This window comes from Bradysia coprophila, unplaced genomic scaffold, assembly GCF_014529535.1.
Source record: "Bradysia coprophila strain Holo2 unplaced genomic scaffold, BU_Bcop_v1 contig_297, whole genome shotgun sequence".
NCBI classification, from domain to species: domain Eukaryota; kingdom Metazoa; phylum Arthropoda; class Insecta; order Diptera; family Sciaridae; genus Bradysia; species Bradysia coprophila.
In genome coordinates, this window is record NW_023503555.1 from 8,755,228 (window position 1) to 8,771,532 (window position 16,305).

At 36.1% G+C, this 16,305-nt stretch overlaps 2 protein-coding genes and 1 long non-coding RNA gene across 3 annotated transcripts in view; 2 read left to right on the forward strand and 1 right to left on the reverse strand.

Annotated features, from left to right (window-relative positions):
- The window catches only part of LOC119079141, a 29,390-nt gene extending 18,825 nt beyond the window's left edge, over positions 1-10,565 (forward strand). Inside the window, exon 4 of the long non-coding RNA XR_005088107.1 lies at positions 10,391-10,565. This is a non-coding gene — a long non-coding RNA (uncharacterized LOC119079141). The remainder of the gene's footprint in view (positions 1-10,390) is intronic.
- LOC119079087 (zinc finger protein 300-like) lies at positions 1,807-5,726 on the reverse strand. Its single transcript, XM_037186903.1, has 8 exons — positions 5,394-5,726; positions 4,922-5,315; positions 4,701-4,860; positions 2,907-2,970; positions 2,596-2,679; positions 2,435-2,518; positions 2,131-2,214; positions 1,807-2,072 (listed from the first exon to the last, which is right to left on the reverse strand). Exons 1-8 carry the CDS (start codon positions 5,602-5,604, stop codon positions 1,981-1,983), a joined length of 1,173 nt encoding a protein of 390 aa, XP_037042798.1. The 5' UTR covers positions 5,605-5,726; the 3' UTR covers positions 1,807-1,980.
- A 797-nt stretch (positions 10,566-11,362) lies between the features above and the next one.
- Positions 11,363-16,305, forward strand: part of LOC119079038 (ATP-binding cassette sub-family G member 4) — a 46,704-nt gene continuing 41,761 nt past the window's right edge. Inside the window, exon 1 of the mRNA XM_037186825.1 lies at positions 11,363-12,035. The gene's annotated coding sequence lies outside the window, so the exon portion shown is untranslated. The remainder of the gene's footprint in view (positions 12,036-16,305) is intronic.

The window sequence follows — 16,305 nt, forward strand, 5'->3', positions numbered from 1 at the left end:
CTCTGTGGATGAAATCGTGTTCGTTCGGCCAGTCAAAATTCGTCTTTACAGTTACTTGGAACAGATAAAAATATGGACCTAGATCTAAATCCTTTTGGGATTAACAGTACGCGACCGAATATTTTTTAGAATTTAAATTTAATTCCCTCAGGGATTACTTGAAGTTATCCCCAAATAAGTAATCCTTAGAGGAATTAAATTTTAATCTTTTAGGCCCTGACGTTTGACGCTTGTTTACTATGAAAATGAAAATCTCATGTTAATCCGATCAAACATTACAATGAAAAAATATTCTAATCCCTCCTACTTTTAGGAAAAATAAAATAAATAAAAGGATTTTTTTGGATATGGAGATGTTATAGGTTTAATCTAAACGTTTGATATGAGAAGAAGCTTTTTTGTGAATCTGGAATGAGAAATGTTTTTATTAAACAGAAATTATTTTTTTTTATTAACCTGACGAGATTTGAACCCGGTCCCTACTGCATTTCAGTCTACGATCTTACCACTGCTGCAATTTGTTCTTAATCCTAACGTGACTTATTGTGAGCCGTTGTTTCAATGAAAATAATTCCTCGTGGGATTAAAATTGGGATTGAAATGCAAATTGCCAGATGGCAAGATCGTGTCTCTTCAAACCTCAATATTTTTTCATGATTTTTATTTTTATATTCTTCTGTACTTTTCTTACCATTTTTTTAAAGTATTTAACCATTTAAATTCAAAAATGTCTGTTTTCCCATAGTAATGTGGAATAGTTCACGGCTAAAAGTGCAATTTCCTTCAATTTGTATGTCTATCTATACTATCTTTGTAGTGTCTACATTGATTTAATGATTTAATAATGGTATCGCAAGGAAGAATAAAGCATCGGGTCCCATTGAAACATTTTAAGGCCAAACTAAATGTTTCAATTAAATTTTCTCACATATCTTCTTGTACGTAAATCGTGTGTTCTAACCAAATTAACACAAAAGTGTGATTTCAAGACAATCAAATTATAGACGGAAAATTCTCGTTCAATCCCCAATATTATTGTTAGTCCTACTTTTAATCCCTGAAGAAATTAAATTTTTCAATTTCTAGTGAAGATTAAAAGTCTAATCCCCAATTGCTTTTTGAAAGTAATACCCTCAGAGCTAAAAATTGTAATCCCATATTTTTATCTGTGTAAAAACAGAAAAGATTAAAAGAATTGGTCGCGTCTCGTCAAAAATATTCTTGGAAAATAGGGGAATTCAAATAGTACGTACGCTAAGAAAGAACGAACTTTAGAAAAATAAGTCACGTCTTCATGGTCCACTGTCTTCCCTACCCTACAACTTCAGAACTGCGGGGAAATGTGACAATTTTAGTGGTTCCTTTCTGGTTTCTTCTTATTAACTGGCCTGCTGTTACCTTAACCATCTACAGAATTCAGAAAGGAACCAGAAAAATCGTCAGAATTCACTGCAGTTCTAGGGTCTAGGGCAAAACATCCCCATTTTCTAACTAGTTAGCAAAATAGCTATTCTATGTTCGACTTGATTATAAAAAGTCGGTTGGGTTTGTAATGAAGAAAGCGTTTCATAACAATCATCGCTGAAAGCGCAGATATTGTTCGAAAATGTATAGTTTGGTATTGACTCGAAAGTAAATTAACTTGACATTGGGCGAAAAGATACAAACAAGTTTTCATGCTCGATTAAGAGAGCGACACTTTTACTAGTGTAAAATTCATGGAAAAACTTAAAAACGTACCTGTTCGTAATTACTCAATATCAAGCGGTCAAGGCCGCATTGGTCGATCGAAACGTTTTTTGTACAGACAAACACCTCGAACACGAGACATTTATTCAGAATTTAATTACAATCATACAAAACAGTAACACAAAGGATTTTCTTTCCACACAGATTAAAAACGTTTTTTTTTTGTCAATGTACACGGCAAGTACGCCACCGTCGTCGCTCCTCGCTCCAATATAAAAGAAATATCAAAAATTAGCACATTTTGTGAGATTTACGATGAACGGATAACGTAGAACGTCGGGCAAACGTTTTATTGCACAGCTTGCAGTTGTACGGCTTTGCGCCTGCAATCAAAATTTCAGTTTAATTCCAGGTCTCCACTCTCAGAGTCGGCAAACAAACCAGTGTGAATATTCCTGTGATCCCTCAAACATTCCGCACGCCGAAATGATTTCTTGCAGATGTCACACGTGAACGACCTAGAATCTGAACGAAAAAGTTTCGTAAACTTTGACTTTAACAACCAAAAGAAACAAAATTTTGAAATCTCAGTTTGTCACAGTGTTTTTCGATTGGAACACGTTTATATTGGAACACAGCACCACAAACCGAACATTTGAACGGCTTGTGCCCTAAAATCTTTTTATTTTAATTTGAGCTTTATCTCGGGTTGAGTATCTCCGAATTGAACTTTGTTTTCACTTACCAAAATGAATTCTTTCATGAAGGGTCAATAAGCTTTGCTTCGAGAAATCAACACCGCATTCTGCACATTCAAATCGTTTTTCGCCTAGTAAATTGAAATTCAAAATTTGATCACAGAAATTCCCCACGTAGCAAAAAGAAAGCCACGAGCTTACTACTTACCAAAGTGGATCCTTAAATGTCTGGTCAGATGATCCGCCCTATCAAAATGCTTGTTGCACTCTGTACAGATGTGGGTTTTCTTTTCTTTGAAATGAGAACAACAGTGATTGAGAGTCAATTCGTCGATTCGTCAGCCAAATTTTCAATTTTTGAAACAATCGCTAGAATTGAACGACGAATCGAATGAGCTATAACTCAATAATATCGGGGATAGATTGTTTTCCAAGTGGTCGAAAAATTGGCGAATTGACTCTTAAGTCGACTTAAATTTTTGCAAAACAAAGTTAAGCGGAAGAAGAAGAAGAACTTACGTTTAGGACGACCAATTGCGAAACTTTCAAGGGGGACTTTGATGTTTTTCCCAATTAATTGACCCTGAGAAACGAAAATGAAAGGCGTTAGAATGAAAGTGTCGAAGACATTCCAAAGAGCCATTTTTATGTTCATCACAGGTCACGGCAAAAAGACAGGAGCAAACTTTAAATTAAAGAATCGAAACGAAGAGTATCGTCAGTGAGATGAAAGTTCACCTGGGTAATCCAGTATACCATCGACATAATATAGGGTAGCAAACACACTAAAACAATTTAATTTGATTAGATGCTATTTTGCTTTTTCTTCAATCCTTGCGAATTTATCATCTTTCGAAATGTACCGTCTGGTCGTTTGGTTCGATCCTAGTGAATTTTTCCTTTTTTGTAATGCAAGGGCGCATCGCTCGATTCTACTGAATTTGGCCTTTACGCAGTGCCGGATCAACCCAAGTGCAATTACGTACCGTGCCCATGACCAAGGTATATATACTATATTTACCTATATTTACCTTGCCCATGACACTGGACAAATTTGGCGCTGAATTCAGTTATTCAATGGCATATCTTGTCTAATGAGAAAATGTTAATTTTTTTCTAAGTAAAATTTTTAAAAGCCTGCCTGCGGCGTTGTTCATTTATATAAAAGAAACTTTTGCGTATCTAGCATTGAGTTTTTAATACATTACTGGCTTGTTATTGAGACGAGTGGAAGTTTGTAGCTCGAGCCGAAGGCAAGGACTATATTTCACACTTCGAATTATCAAATTTCATTTCTACCCTATTTCTTGAAATTTACAACTTTTTGGATGTTTGTTTAAATTTTCGTTATTTTCTTTCCACATTGCGTTCAATAAAAAGTTCTAAAAGGGATGCTTTGCCTTTGTTACAAATAAATATTTTAGCTCGCTTCGCTCGCAATTATTTTTCTTCTTCTTCTCTTATAAAACTAAAAAAATATTTTAGCACATCATGGTCGATGTTAAATCATTCTTTTCGATAATGTTCTTTAGTACTATCAGAGGCGCCGACTTCTAATGACAAGCAAGGCTCAGGCATCACCGTTCGAAAGTTCATTGATACTGAACACTAGTATTTTTACAGTACTATGAATCAAATGTTTGTCGTGGGCACCACTATACTCATAAATACAGGTCGGCTCCCCTGACTACTATCTCAATTATAAACGAAGTTCAAATAGGAAAACTGGCGCTAAGATTATATTTGCCCTCAGTGCCTCTGTCAATACGTCACATTTTGTTAGACAATAAATGGCTTGGATCGATCGAAACGGTTTGGCGGTGCATTCGACGGTAAATGGATAAAATTTGCTAGAATTGTAGAAATAGCAAAAATATATTAGGATTCATTGGATCATAAACTATATAAAGGACGATGCATTCCGATGAGTCATCTTTTCGTTTTTCTTCATTTAATTTGTTGACTTCATTTCGCACGAACGGTCTACAGACAGTCATCGACAACGAATTTTGTTATTATTTTTGTGTGAAATTCCAATACCCTCTCTAGCAAACAAACTTTGTTTTGATGCTTTCAAAATATCACCTTATTCCTTTGTTTGTACAATCAAACACCTTTATAAAATTTATTGTGGTTAGATTGCTAGAGATGGCATAATGAATATTCACAAAAATAACATGCAGATTTGTGATTTCCACAAATTGGTTGCATAGCAGTGGTGCGCAAAGAGATTAAAGATACGCCACGATATATAGGTTCGTTCATCTCATCTGATTTCCCAACTCGCTACAAGATAAGATCCGTTGCAATTACCTGACATTTATCCAAATGCGATGCATCTTCTGATTGCTCAGTGCTGTCCACAGGCGTCATAGTACTTCTATGTAGGAATACTCCTTCCCTCTGAATATTCTCGAGAGCAACAACGATATATGATTCAAAATGCTGCACTTTGGGAGTGTGCGCAATGGATCTGAAAATACCCTGAAATTATGACTGTGATCAGATTGCCAACACAAACTATATGTCCTAACCTGGAAGCATTCGATTCATTAACGCTATTCTTTGCGTTCCGATCTAGGCGACAATGTGAAGGCTTAACGGGAGGCATTCGATTGATATTGCTGCTGGACGAGACTGAGTTGTAGTTGCTGTATTTTAGGGCACTCACGTTTGGGACAACTAGTGAAGGTAATTCGAGCCGTGCTATTTCCTCTGATATGTCTGAATTCCAGTTGGCGTATAACGCATCGCTGATGTTTTGACCAGCATCGTGGTTAAACAGAGTAACTGGCGAGACTGACGAGTCCAGTATATAGTACAGGTCGCTACCCATATTCTCCTCTCCATTATTAAATGCAATATTTGGGAAAGCTTCGTGTTCAGGACAGTTCAGCTCTGCTACCCCACCAAATTCGTCCGACAAATCTAGAATTGACGCCATGTATTGTGAGTATTGTACCGATGCTGAAAAGTGGCTCGATTATCGAGGCAGAATCAGATTACACTTTGTTTTGGTGACTGAGTTATAGTTGTTGCATTTTAGGGCACTCAAGTTTGGGACAACTAGTGAAGGTAATTCGAGCCGTGCTATTTCCTCTGATAAGTCTGAGTTCCAGTTGGCGTATAACGCATCGCTGATGTTTTGACCAACATCGTGGTTTAACAGATAAACTGGCGAGACTGACGAGTCCAGTATATCCAGAATTGACGCCATGTATTGTGAGTGCCGAAAAGTTGCTCTATTGTCGAGGCAAAATCAGGTTACACTTTGTTTTGGTGACGGGAGACGTACAGATTATGATTGTGCCAAACCAAACAAAACTAACAGATGTAGTGACGTTACACTTTACTTGGATGAAGAGTTATATGCAGTTGCGTTCATCGTACATAATTCCGATTTTGTACCAGAACATTAACCCTTTCGACGTATTTGGATATGCCAGTCGTTATGTTCTGCTTGTGACGATAGCGACAATAAACGATGATGTCTTGCTGTCCTTATGGGACAAGTGGGTTGGCCTGTAGAGGTGCCACATTTTTTTCATTGTACTTCATTATGTGAACCAACTTCACATTTGTTATTACAGAACAAATGTCACCATTATGAAGTTGGTTCAGCAGTGACAGCATTAATTCCATGACAGAATGTACTAAAATGTACTTGCGGCCAGAAAATGCGTCATTACTGTCTTGCTCAAAACGGGTTTTTCGCAGTTTCTGGTTACAAGACTGTACTGTCTTGCTGGACACTTTTTGTTGAGGTGGGTGGGATGATCTTCGGCTCGAAATACCCAGCAAGACAGCAATGTACTATTTCATCCGTGCCCCGTGCGGCATGAATGCATAACCTTATTTTCTTACTCCACATGGCGTTTTGTCCTCTGTTGACAATTCAGTTAAGAAATTTTTTATTTTCCAACCGTTTCTTTTCTCATAGGATGAACAAGAGGTTGTCTCTTTGCAAGTGTTTTGAAAATTGATGTGTTTGTTTTAAAGGATAAAAACTGTTATTCATGGCAAGACGGATGAAAAATTATGTGTTCACCTTAGGGAGAAATAGGAAATTCCAACTCGGCCGAATTGTGGTCCTCTTTCGCTTTTGTTGGAATTTCCAATTTTCTTCCCTTGGTAAATAAATAATCAACTCTTGTTTGATCCGTTGATGTATTTGATTGAAAAAAGGGACAAAAGGGCCCTTAAAGGACGTCCGCGTTTTCTGTGATAAGATGTAAGTGTGATAAAGAAAGGAGTAACAGTGTAATAAGGAGCGTCAAGTATATAAGGAGTGTCAGGTTGATAAGGAGTGTCAGGTTGATAAGGAGTGTCATGTTAATACTTCATAAAATCAATACTCTTTCTAGCAAACAAACTACTTTTATTAAGGTGGTGAAAGAATCAAGTAGCCTTTGGAATTTACTTGTAGATTACAGCGTAGTCAGTCAAAATGTAGAATAGTGTTTGTAAAATACAAGAAATAAGGTGTGAATTTGACATAGACAACTGAGAGTTTGTTTGCTAGAGAGAGTATTGAGTGTGCTGCTAGTGTCATTTGTTTCTTTTTCTTTTGTTTCAGTGTGAATGTTTTTGTTTTCTTGTTGTTAGAGTTGAGGTGAAAGTGATATGAAATGAATGAGGTACCGGATGATGTATGAACGAGTGGATGTATGGTAAAGGTCAGATCCTTATTCTTTATTATATTTTATAGTTTTATAGTTTTTCAATAAAATGTTGAGTAATGGTTCGTAAACGATTGGTGACTATTGTTATGTTTACTGACCTTGTGTTTTTCTAGTCGTGCGTTTTCCTTTGATTGACAGTTATCCACCTTACCGTAGAACGCATATAAATTGAAAAACTACCACACATTGTCGTCCCTGATGAGTTCCCCAATGTGTTTCTCTTCACTTTACATTTCATGGGAATTGTAAAGATGAACTCAAAAGTTTTTGAATTTAGCGGAACGACACGCTGTCTCTAGGTACTCTAGGGATAAACGAGAGTCGGACGACTTTCCGTATTTGTTTATTTCGCTCTTGCGTTTTTACGCGGATTTTACTGTACTTGGACTTAGAATATGGCCCTTATGTCGTTTTTTTTATTGTTCTATTTAGCTCGGTTGAAGTCTTGAATATGGTAAAAAACTGACGCTGAGACTCTGAGTGAACGGTGGATCAATGGACGAAATTTCTTTTCTTACACAGATAATCCGTAGACCCTCTAAACCCCTGTGCGTCTTTCTTAAGACGACAGGTAAAAAAGTCCATTCTCATTGCGAGATGTATTGTCAGAGCATTGTTTTAACTGTATTTCTATATACAGATGTGGTATTGGGTTCAGGAATGAATGTATTAAGAGGTAATAAATTCGAGAAGAAAACAATTGCTTCATGGATCGGCGAGTTATGATTCACTTCAGGTTATACTCTTCAATGAGTATATAGAAGAGAAACGGGCAAGGTAGGTTTAGTCCCAAACACACCGAGAGAGTATTGATAAAAGTCAATAAACTGTTGTTGGAGATTTGTGCACACAAATTCACCGTATTTAAGTCAAACACACTACAACTACCCGAATTATGAAGTTTGAGTGAACTTTTGGCTACAAATGTAACTGTTTCGAATATTTCCTATAGTGCTACCAAACAAAATATTTCATTTAGACGAATCGACACAGTGCTAAATTGTAGCTTTTTGTGCAAAAAAATAATATATTTTCAATGATAACTTCGTATCCGTGTGTCCTTTCTGGATATAGTGGGAGTATCGTTTTGCGTCAAGAAGTGTTGCGTTTGAGTAATAATGATAAATGTTTGTGAGGATGTACCAATTTTAGTGAACTATTGTGTTTTCTCGTAGTAGATTACACCACCACAAACATTTATTACCTTTACTCTGAGCTAACACTTTTTGACACAAAACAACGGTCGCCATTTTTCGCGGATGGACGCGGATACGAAGAAGTTACGAAGTTATCATCACAAATATTTCATTATAATATAAGAAAACCCAGGTCAGAGCTCAACGCTTGTTTCTCTTTGCTGATAACAGATGAGAAGACATTTCGGAGCAAATATTACAATAAACAAAGGTGTTACTTTCATTAAAAAAAGGTGCAACTTTTTATAGTTATTCCGTGTAATATTTAAACGAACATTGAGAAAATTCAATGAAAATATTCAATGAAAATATTATTATCACAAACAATAAAGGGAATTTGTCCCTGGCTATTGAGTTCCTTTACACATTTTGTTGAAGTAATTGATTATTTTTATTCAAAAACGTGAGGTAAAGTTAACTTTACTACATGGAGCCAAGACTTCACCTCAAGTTTTTCAATAATAGTATATTACTCCCCTTCGGGTCGGGCTGTAACGTGTAACACCCCACTTATCAAATACACAACTTGGAACCTCGTAAGTACAATGCTTTACGTGATTAGGCAATGTAAATGAAAATAAAACATGCCGTAACACGTAAAATACCTTACTTGGCAATGGGGCAAATGATGGAAATGGTACTTCTTGTGTGTTTACCGATAATTCATAGAAGAAGCACCATTTCCATCATTTGCTCCATGCCAAGTAATGTACTATTTTTATCATTTGTTCAACTCGATTACGTATATGCACAAATCCATTAACTGTTAATATTTGTACGTTTGAGTGTGGTTAAATAAACGCGTCAATAAATTTATAATTTAATTCCACCACAATAAAATTAATTGTGTAGACAAAGGTCAAATATCTATAAATTGCACCAGGGTGCATCTAATTTTTTTTTGACATTGTATGAAAAGGAAAAGGAAAGAGACTCAAATACAAGACTCTTGTAACAAGAGCGTTTGCTGAACCTTGGACTCTCGTAATTTTGAAGTATGAATTGGTGCGTTTGTTGTAAATTTCACCAGGAAATCTCTGCGAAGAGAGACTAGCGCTATCTCCTACAAAAAACTTCTTTCGACATGTCGACAGCTGAGATCGTGTTTGACGTTTACAAGGTCATGAGATTGATGTGTGTCATAGCATTCCATTTCTCTTTTAAAGCGACAGAGTGGTCTGAGTATCTCCTAACCCATTGTGTTAACCCGGCCCTGTGAAGCACACGTCTCATGTGTTAGAATGATTCCCCTTTATATTTGGATCTACTGCTACGTAGAGCAGAGTGCACAAGGATTTAAACTTTGGGGAGGTCATGCAAATTACCATTTTATTAGATACGCACCCGGGAACGAACACATCTTTGCTGATGATTTTACATTCAAAAAAATTGACAACTAAAGTAACTCCACTAACGTGAAGGATAGCTAATTAAGAATTTTCACAACGGAATTTTCTCTCCTCCGCTAAAACTTCGGAAACCTTTGTGTGAAAAACGTTAGGTTGACATCGGGAAAAACAAACTCACCTTTCAATGATTTTCATGGAGAGGTGAGTTTCTTTATATGAAATCGCTATTTTCTCCGCTCCATACAAATTTTGACAATAGACCATACCTGTATACTTTCATTGGTAAATTGCATTTTCTCGGGTGGTGGTCCTCGCTGATAATGAGGACTCTCGTGCCATTTTCTGTATCATTGTGAATCACGGCTGCAAACAACACCATCGAAATGCAATTTTCAACTTTTTTCCCTCGTTGCATGAATGACTATTGTTTTTCTGTCCAATGTGACAGGAGAACGAAAGAAAAATTTCGCATCGCTATGTAGTAGCTAGAGTAATAGTTATTTACGTATCTGTTGTGGACGGTAGATTTTCAGCAATTTTGCGAGTTGCATACCAATGGCCTAAGGAGAAAAATTCTGAAATTTTAACATTTATTTACGCAACCAGACAATTTTTGTTCAGTTTTCATGTCTGTATTGGTGATATTACTTTGGTAAAACTGAAGTCAATAATGAGACGGCTGTTTCGTTTTCCTTCCAGGTCATGTAATCTACTTGGATCTGTCATTTTTAACCCCCTCCTTCTAACAACTTTCAATCAAATCGCGAGCTCCAGAGGAAGGCTTAGGGGCTGTTCACATATGACGTCACACTCGAATGATTGGAGGGGGTACAGCAAAACGTGACGGTTCTAACAAATTTGGGTTAAATTTGACCCTTTTTGTGTGACGAGGGGGAGGAGGGTGTCGAAAATTCCGTAAAATAGCGTGACGTCATATGTAAACAGCCCCTTATTTTAGATAATCATATTTCTTAGAAATCTGAACAGTCCGAAAATTTCTCTTACATTGGTTCTTAAATATATGCCGACTATTTATTCTTTCATGTACGGTAACTCTATCATCAATAGTCTATCGGATTTCTTATCCATATCCGTACAAAGCCCTGCACTTTGCTCTCTATAATATCAATTTCAGCCGAGCTGTTGTTTCTATCGATGATAACTGATGACGAAATCACTCAATGACTCAATTCATACATGAGGATATCCAACCGGTATCTATTATCGAAAAGAAAACAGAATTGAAAAGATTCCGTTAAATGCACACTCCATACAGTATGTACTTGGTATACTGTCATAATAGTTACTGAAATGATTGATAACGCCTATTTAAGGCCCACCAAATAATAATAACAAAAATTGTGTGACAACATCAGTGGAGACAATCAGCATAAACAAACATTTATGTATCAGCTCAGCAGCATCCATAACATCCATAATAAAAACTGAACTTCATTTTTGAACAAATATAAATTGTCATCAATAAAAACAACAATCAAAAGCCACAAACAAACATCTAGCACGCACACACAAAATCACTGTACAGATCACGCTCCAGCCCAGTGTGCCGCTGTAAATAAAAAAATGAATAATTGTAGCACAAACTTGCAGCATGTGTGGCTGTGTGTTTGTGTATATATTGAATTGAAAAGCTAAAAAAAGTTTATCTTTCTTTTTATGAACAAGCCAAGTTAAAAATTAAGTTTGACTGTGAGTTGGGTGCTCTTTTTTTCTTCGCATATTATATATTTACATCGTACACATAGGCGCTGCGCTGCTATACTATAATGTATATCGTCGACATTATAAGCTCTGTGGGCAATTTGAAAAGAAAAACTTTTAATCGTTAATCAGCCGCTCGGTTGTACGGACTGAATTTTTTTTATCAATTCCTGGACGTTTTGGTTTATTCTGTACGGACATAACTCGATACTCAGACGTGTTTTTAGACAAAGTGCTCAATGATGATATTATAGTTGTTAATAAATCGGTGCAAAGTGTCAGTGCAATAGAATCGTTATAAGCAATTTAAAACGACAAAATAAAAAAATAAATTAAATCAATGAATGAACTCTCGGCGTAGTTAAATAAATGCAAATAAAACGACGGCAACAATCAAAATTAATTCTTTTATAAAAACAAAAAAACCAAAAAATTAATTCGATGAAAGTGAATCGTTCCGTTAACACACAGAGTGATCGTATAATGTGACTTGAGAGTGAGAATTTTTTTTTCGAATTGATTAATTGAAGCGGAAATATTCTCCGTTTTTTATTTTGTTTTGATGAATAATTTGAAGTTTTAAGAGGTGAAGAAGTACTTAAAGTGTCATCGGTACAAATATTGACTTTTTGTCGTTGGAATAAAAGACAAATAAAGCAGAACAGTGAACTCATTGACCGGACCTATATAAGCACACAGGTATGTTGAATTTATATTGAAATGTTAAAAGTGTTTTTATTTACACAACATACATTCGCGGATGTATCATCTTCCCTTTGTGTGTTTTGTTAAGAAAAGAAGTCATAAGAAAATTGAATGAATTGGAAGGCTGGAAAATGTTCCGATCCTCATCATTATAGCGAAAAGTCGAAGTAAATTAACGCCTCGCGCGAAGGATAAAAGCAATGCAATTGAATGTGAAAATGCAGTGGGATTGGATGAAATTTGAACACATCCTTTTGAAGTGATGTACACCCTAGCCTGCTTTCGCATACACGTAAAGAGACAGTTACGATGCTGGAGAGTATCCTACCTAGAGAGTATCAAGGCTTCATACTTTAGGGATGTCACGCAGATGCTGATACGCGGGTTACACACCACGTTTCATACAAAAAATTCACCACGCCAAACAAATTCAATTTTGGTGAATTTGTTTGTATGGAAAAGGTGTGTTCCCGCGTATCTAATAAAATAGCGATCTGCGTGACCTTACCAAAGTATATAAAGCCTTGGAGAGTATTGGTTTCATGGAACAGTCGTTGTTCGTTGTAACGTTGTCGTTCTGTTTGAATTTCAAATTTGTCTGAAAATGTAACTGTGAAAAAAACTCTATCAAACTTTGACGTCAGAAGTTGACGTCACTTAAAAATGAAGCAGACCAAAGGTCAGATTCCAGTAAAAATATGAACTGACCTTTGATCTAGTACATTTTCAAGTGAATTTTCAATGTTCTTCTGACTTAATAGGTTGATATAGTTTCTGATCCCTTTATTTTTCCTTACGGCATCGACCTTGCGTTCAGTAGTCTGTGGAAAAATCGACATTTTCGAAACATTTACAGTTAATAACGGGCGCCATTACGTCAACGGACTTTCCGAAGATCCACACATTAGTTACCATTGCAACAAAACGTTGGTTGGGAGTAAGGACTGATATAGTTACTGATCTCAATCAATTCCTTAATCCAAAACAAAAACCAAAGACTGCTAAAATTCGTCAAAGTCGATAAATAGACAAAAGCGAAACTTCAATTTCCATTTAATTTTAGTTCAAGCACATCCTTCATGTTATTGAACGTGAACAATTTGATTTACAATAAATCAGTGAACAATTCTACTCATCTGTTATCGATACTAACGACAAAAATAAACAACAAGCTCTGATTAATAAATGTTATCATATTGTGGTAAAATGCATGCTAAAAAATGTAGTAAAATAGATCGAAAGGAATAATGGGGTATTCCAGTTCGAACAGTTGGCACAATTTTCGAATAGTTGAGGCAGTGGGAACAAATTGTTTTCATAGAGTTTACCGTTGCGTGTTCGAAAAGCGCGCTAACTGCTCAAAAAGTGTGATTACTGTTCGCTCTGGAACACTCTGTATGAAGTTTTCGAACAGTTTACTCTACGGACAACAATTGTTTCATCACGAACTGGAACAGGCTACAAATCTGACAATACTTACCTCTTCCTCGTCGTGTGTGAAAAGTCCATTTTATTGTCTGCCTCATGCGAGAGTTAGTTTGCCATCATAGTTTGCCTTCTACGAAAATGATTTATTGCGAGAAGAATATTTTCGCATGGGGTAGGCTATAAGCCCGAATACATTTGATGGTGTTACGTACGTAATTCATTAATTCGGAGACAACTTTTTTGTGTTACTCGTAAACCCACTTGTGTGTCTTTTGATGAACTTGCTTCGGTAACTGTCTTATCGTCAAGTGTGTAGCTGTATACCTAGCCTTCACACACGCAACCTACACAATTACTAGCTTCCCTAGGCCCATAAAAAAGTTGTCGACCTATTGACACCAATTAATGCAGTTTTCCTTTGTTCGAAACGAATCAACGGCTTTGCGTTATACAAAAATATTGCGCTGAGTCAACACCTCAATAGATTGCAAAATCGAACACATTTTCCCATTTTCAAAGCCGCTAAGTTAAGACCACAAATTCAAAAGTCTTTAAATTTAATCAATTAGAAATACTGAACTCTCATTTATCAGCAAACAATTAATTTCCGATAAGAAGCGACTTAGATACAAAAAAGGTGATTGCATCAAATCATTTTCTTTGTTTTCAAAACATTGTTGGTTGCTGATAATAAAAAATTGTAGCTCTGATTATCGTGTAACACGGGTGCATCGAAACTTGTGGCTTTTTTTTAAATAAAATGTTGCGAATTCGTGGAATACAATGTTGCTGTACTTTTTGATGATTCAGTTGATTCACTTTTGATAAAAAATGCCACAGACTAGCGGTATACACGGTCACTTTCAACAACATGTCGATCTTTTATCTGATTACGTTCTTAATTTTATTTCTTTTAAAAATAACGGAACCAAAATTGATAGGTTCCAAAGTGCAGCACTCCTTAAAGACATTTAAAATTTAATCAAGTTACAGCCAAATGAAAAATTGATTGAAAACCAAAAACAAGAATTTCGACAGTCTCATTTATATGGGTTACAATCGCGCAATCATTAAGCAAAAATTCTCGATTCAACATTTCATTATATACGTCAGTCCGACCTGTTATATCTGCTTCATGAATTCGATATAATATACGTTTCTGGTTGCAAAACTAATACTCGTTTCTCGCCTCATTCGGAAAGTGCAACAGAATTATTGTAAACAATTGCACTTTTACTTTTCCGAAGCGGTACGGTTAAGAAGAACTCTGCACATTTTGTGTTACGCAATGCAAAGCAAATATTTTCTGCATAATTGCAATTACACGAGAAACATACACACTCGATACTCGTGTGTATAATGTTACATTTATGCAATGGTTTTGGATACCTGAGCAACATTTTCCGATACAAATTGTTATCGAGATGAATCTCATATAGTTGGCGTGAGTGTGTGTGCGAACAACTTGATATATAAATTGAAGTGTATTGCTCTTTGATTTTGGGTTATTTGAAAGGTAAATGAAAAATAACGATGTAAGATCGTTGACCTACTCGAATCTGCAAAGATTCTTTATTGTTCACTTTTACAAATGTCTCAAAAATCGAGTCACAAATGTTGGTTATATTTGCTTGCTATCTGTGTAACACGGTGCGGTTGAATGGAATTTTATTGACATTTGAATGCATTTTGGATCAGTTCTTAACAAGGTTCCACAAACTTTCTATTTTAATTTTCAACTGCATCATTTGGTTTCAATGATCCAATGGCACCCAAGGCTAGAGAGAGTGCTAGAGATCTGATTGGAGTTATAATCGGTAGTTTTTGATAGTCTGATAGCAATGGTACTAGTACCAATGGAGAAAGCGAAACTATACCAATCTTTCTGTATGCTTTAGGTTCCATGGAATCCATGGAACCAAATGGTGCTGCGGTTGAAAACCAGAAAACGTTGTGGAACCTGTGGAACCCAAAAGTGTATTCAAATGTCAATTAAATTCTATTCAACCCCACCGTCGAAAGGTTTGCTAACTCAGATGAATATAATCACGTGGTGATTTTTTCTGAACATTATCGATGGGAACTGCCACTGGCAGTACTGCTTCTACTCTCTGACATGACTTGTGCGGATGTAATTCCGTATTTTTGAGAAAACATATCTTTGTGAGCCAGGCCAAGACTCCTGTCCATACCAGTCATAAGACGACGACTCGGCCAAATTTTTCGTACGTCTCGAATCGATAATTTCCACATCTACTGCGTAAATTTTTCATTTAGGCACATTTTATGAAAATTATTGTAATTTGGACACATTTGGCTTTGTTCTTTACTTATTTACGTCTTCTTCAACGTCTTGTTGTCCAATGCAAAAGTCATCAAAGTATCGCGGACCATTTATTTTTTTCAACTTTATATTGCATGCGTTGGCTGCGTCTTTGGTAATTTTTTTAGAAACAACTAGATTTTGCTCATTTTTCGATAATATTGCGAAACTTGCTGTGGCGATCTATGACTCGTTCTCAATAAAATGCATTTAATTGCATGACGTTGTTCGATACATAATTATTAAGTGGCATATTAATAGCAATGCGATAAGTAAATAAAATTAATTGTCGACGAATAAGTGAGACAGAGGCTTTTTTAATTGAATAATGAAACGATTTTGAAATGTTAGCACATAGACGTGTCATGGAATTTTACTGCTGTGGCAGTCTGAAAGCTAGTAGTTGGTTTTAATTATGCTTTACGTAAAGTTGGATACTAAGCCTTACGCAATGTGGCACATTTTCAGTTTCTGTTATTTACGCAGCAATCCATCATTGCCCATTATCATGTC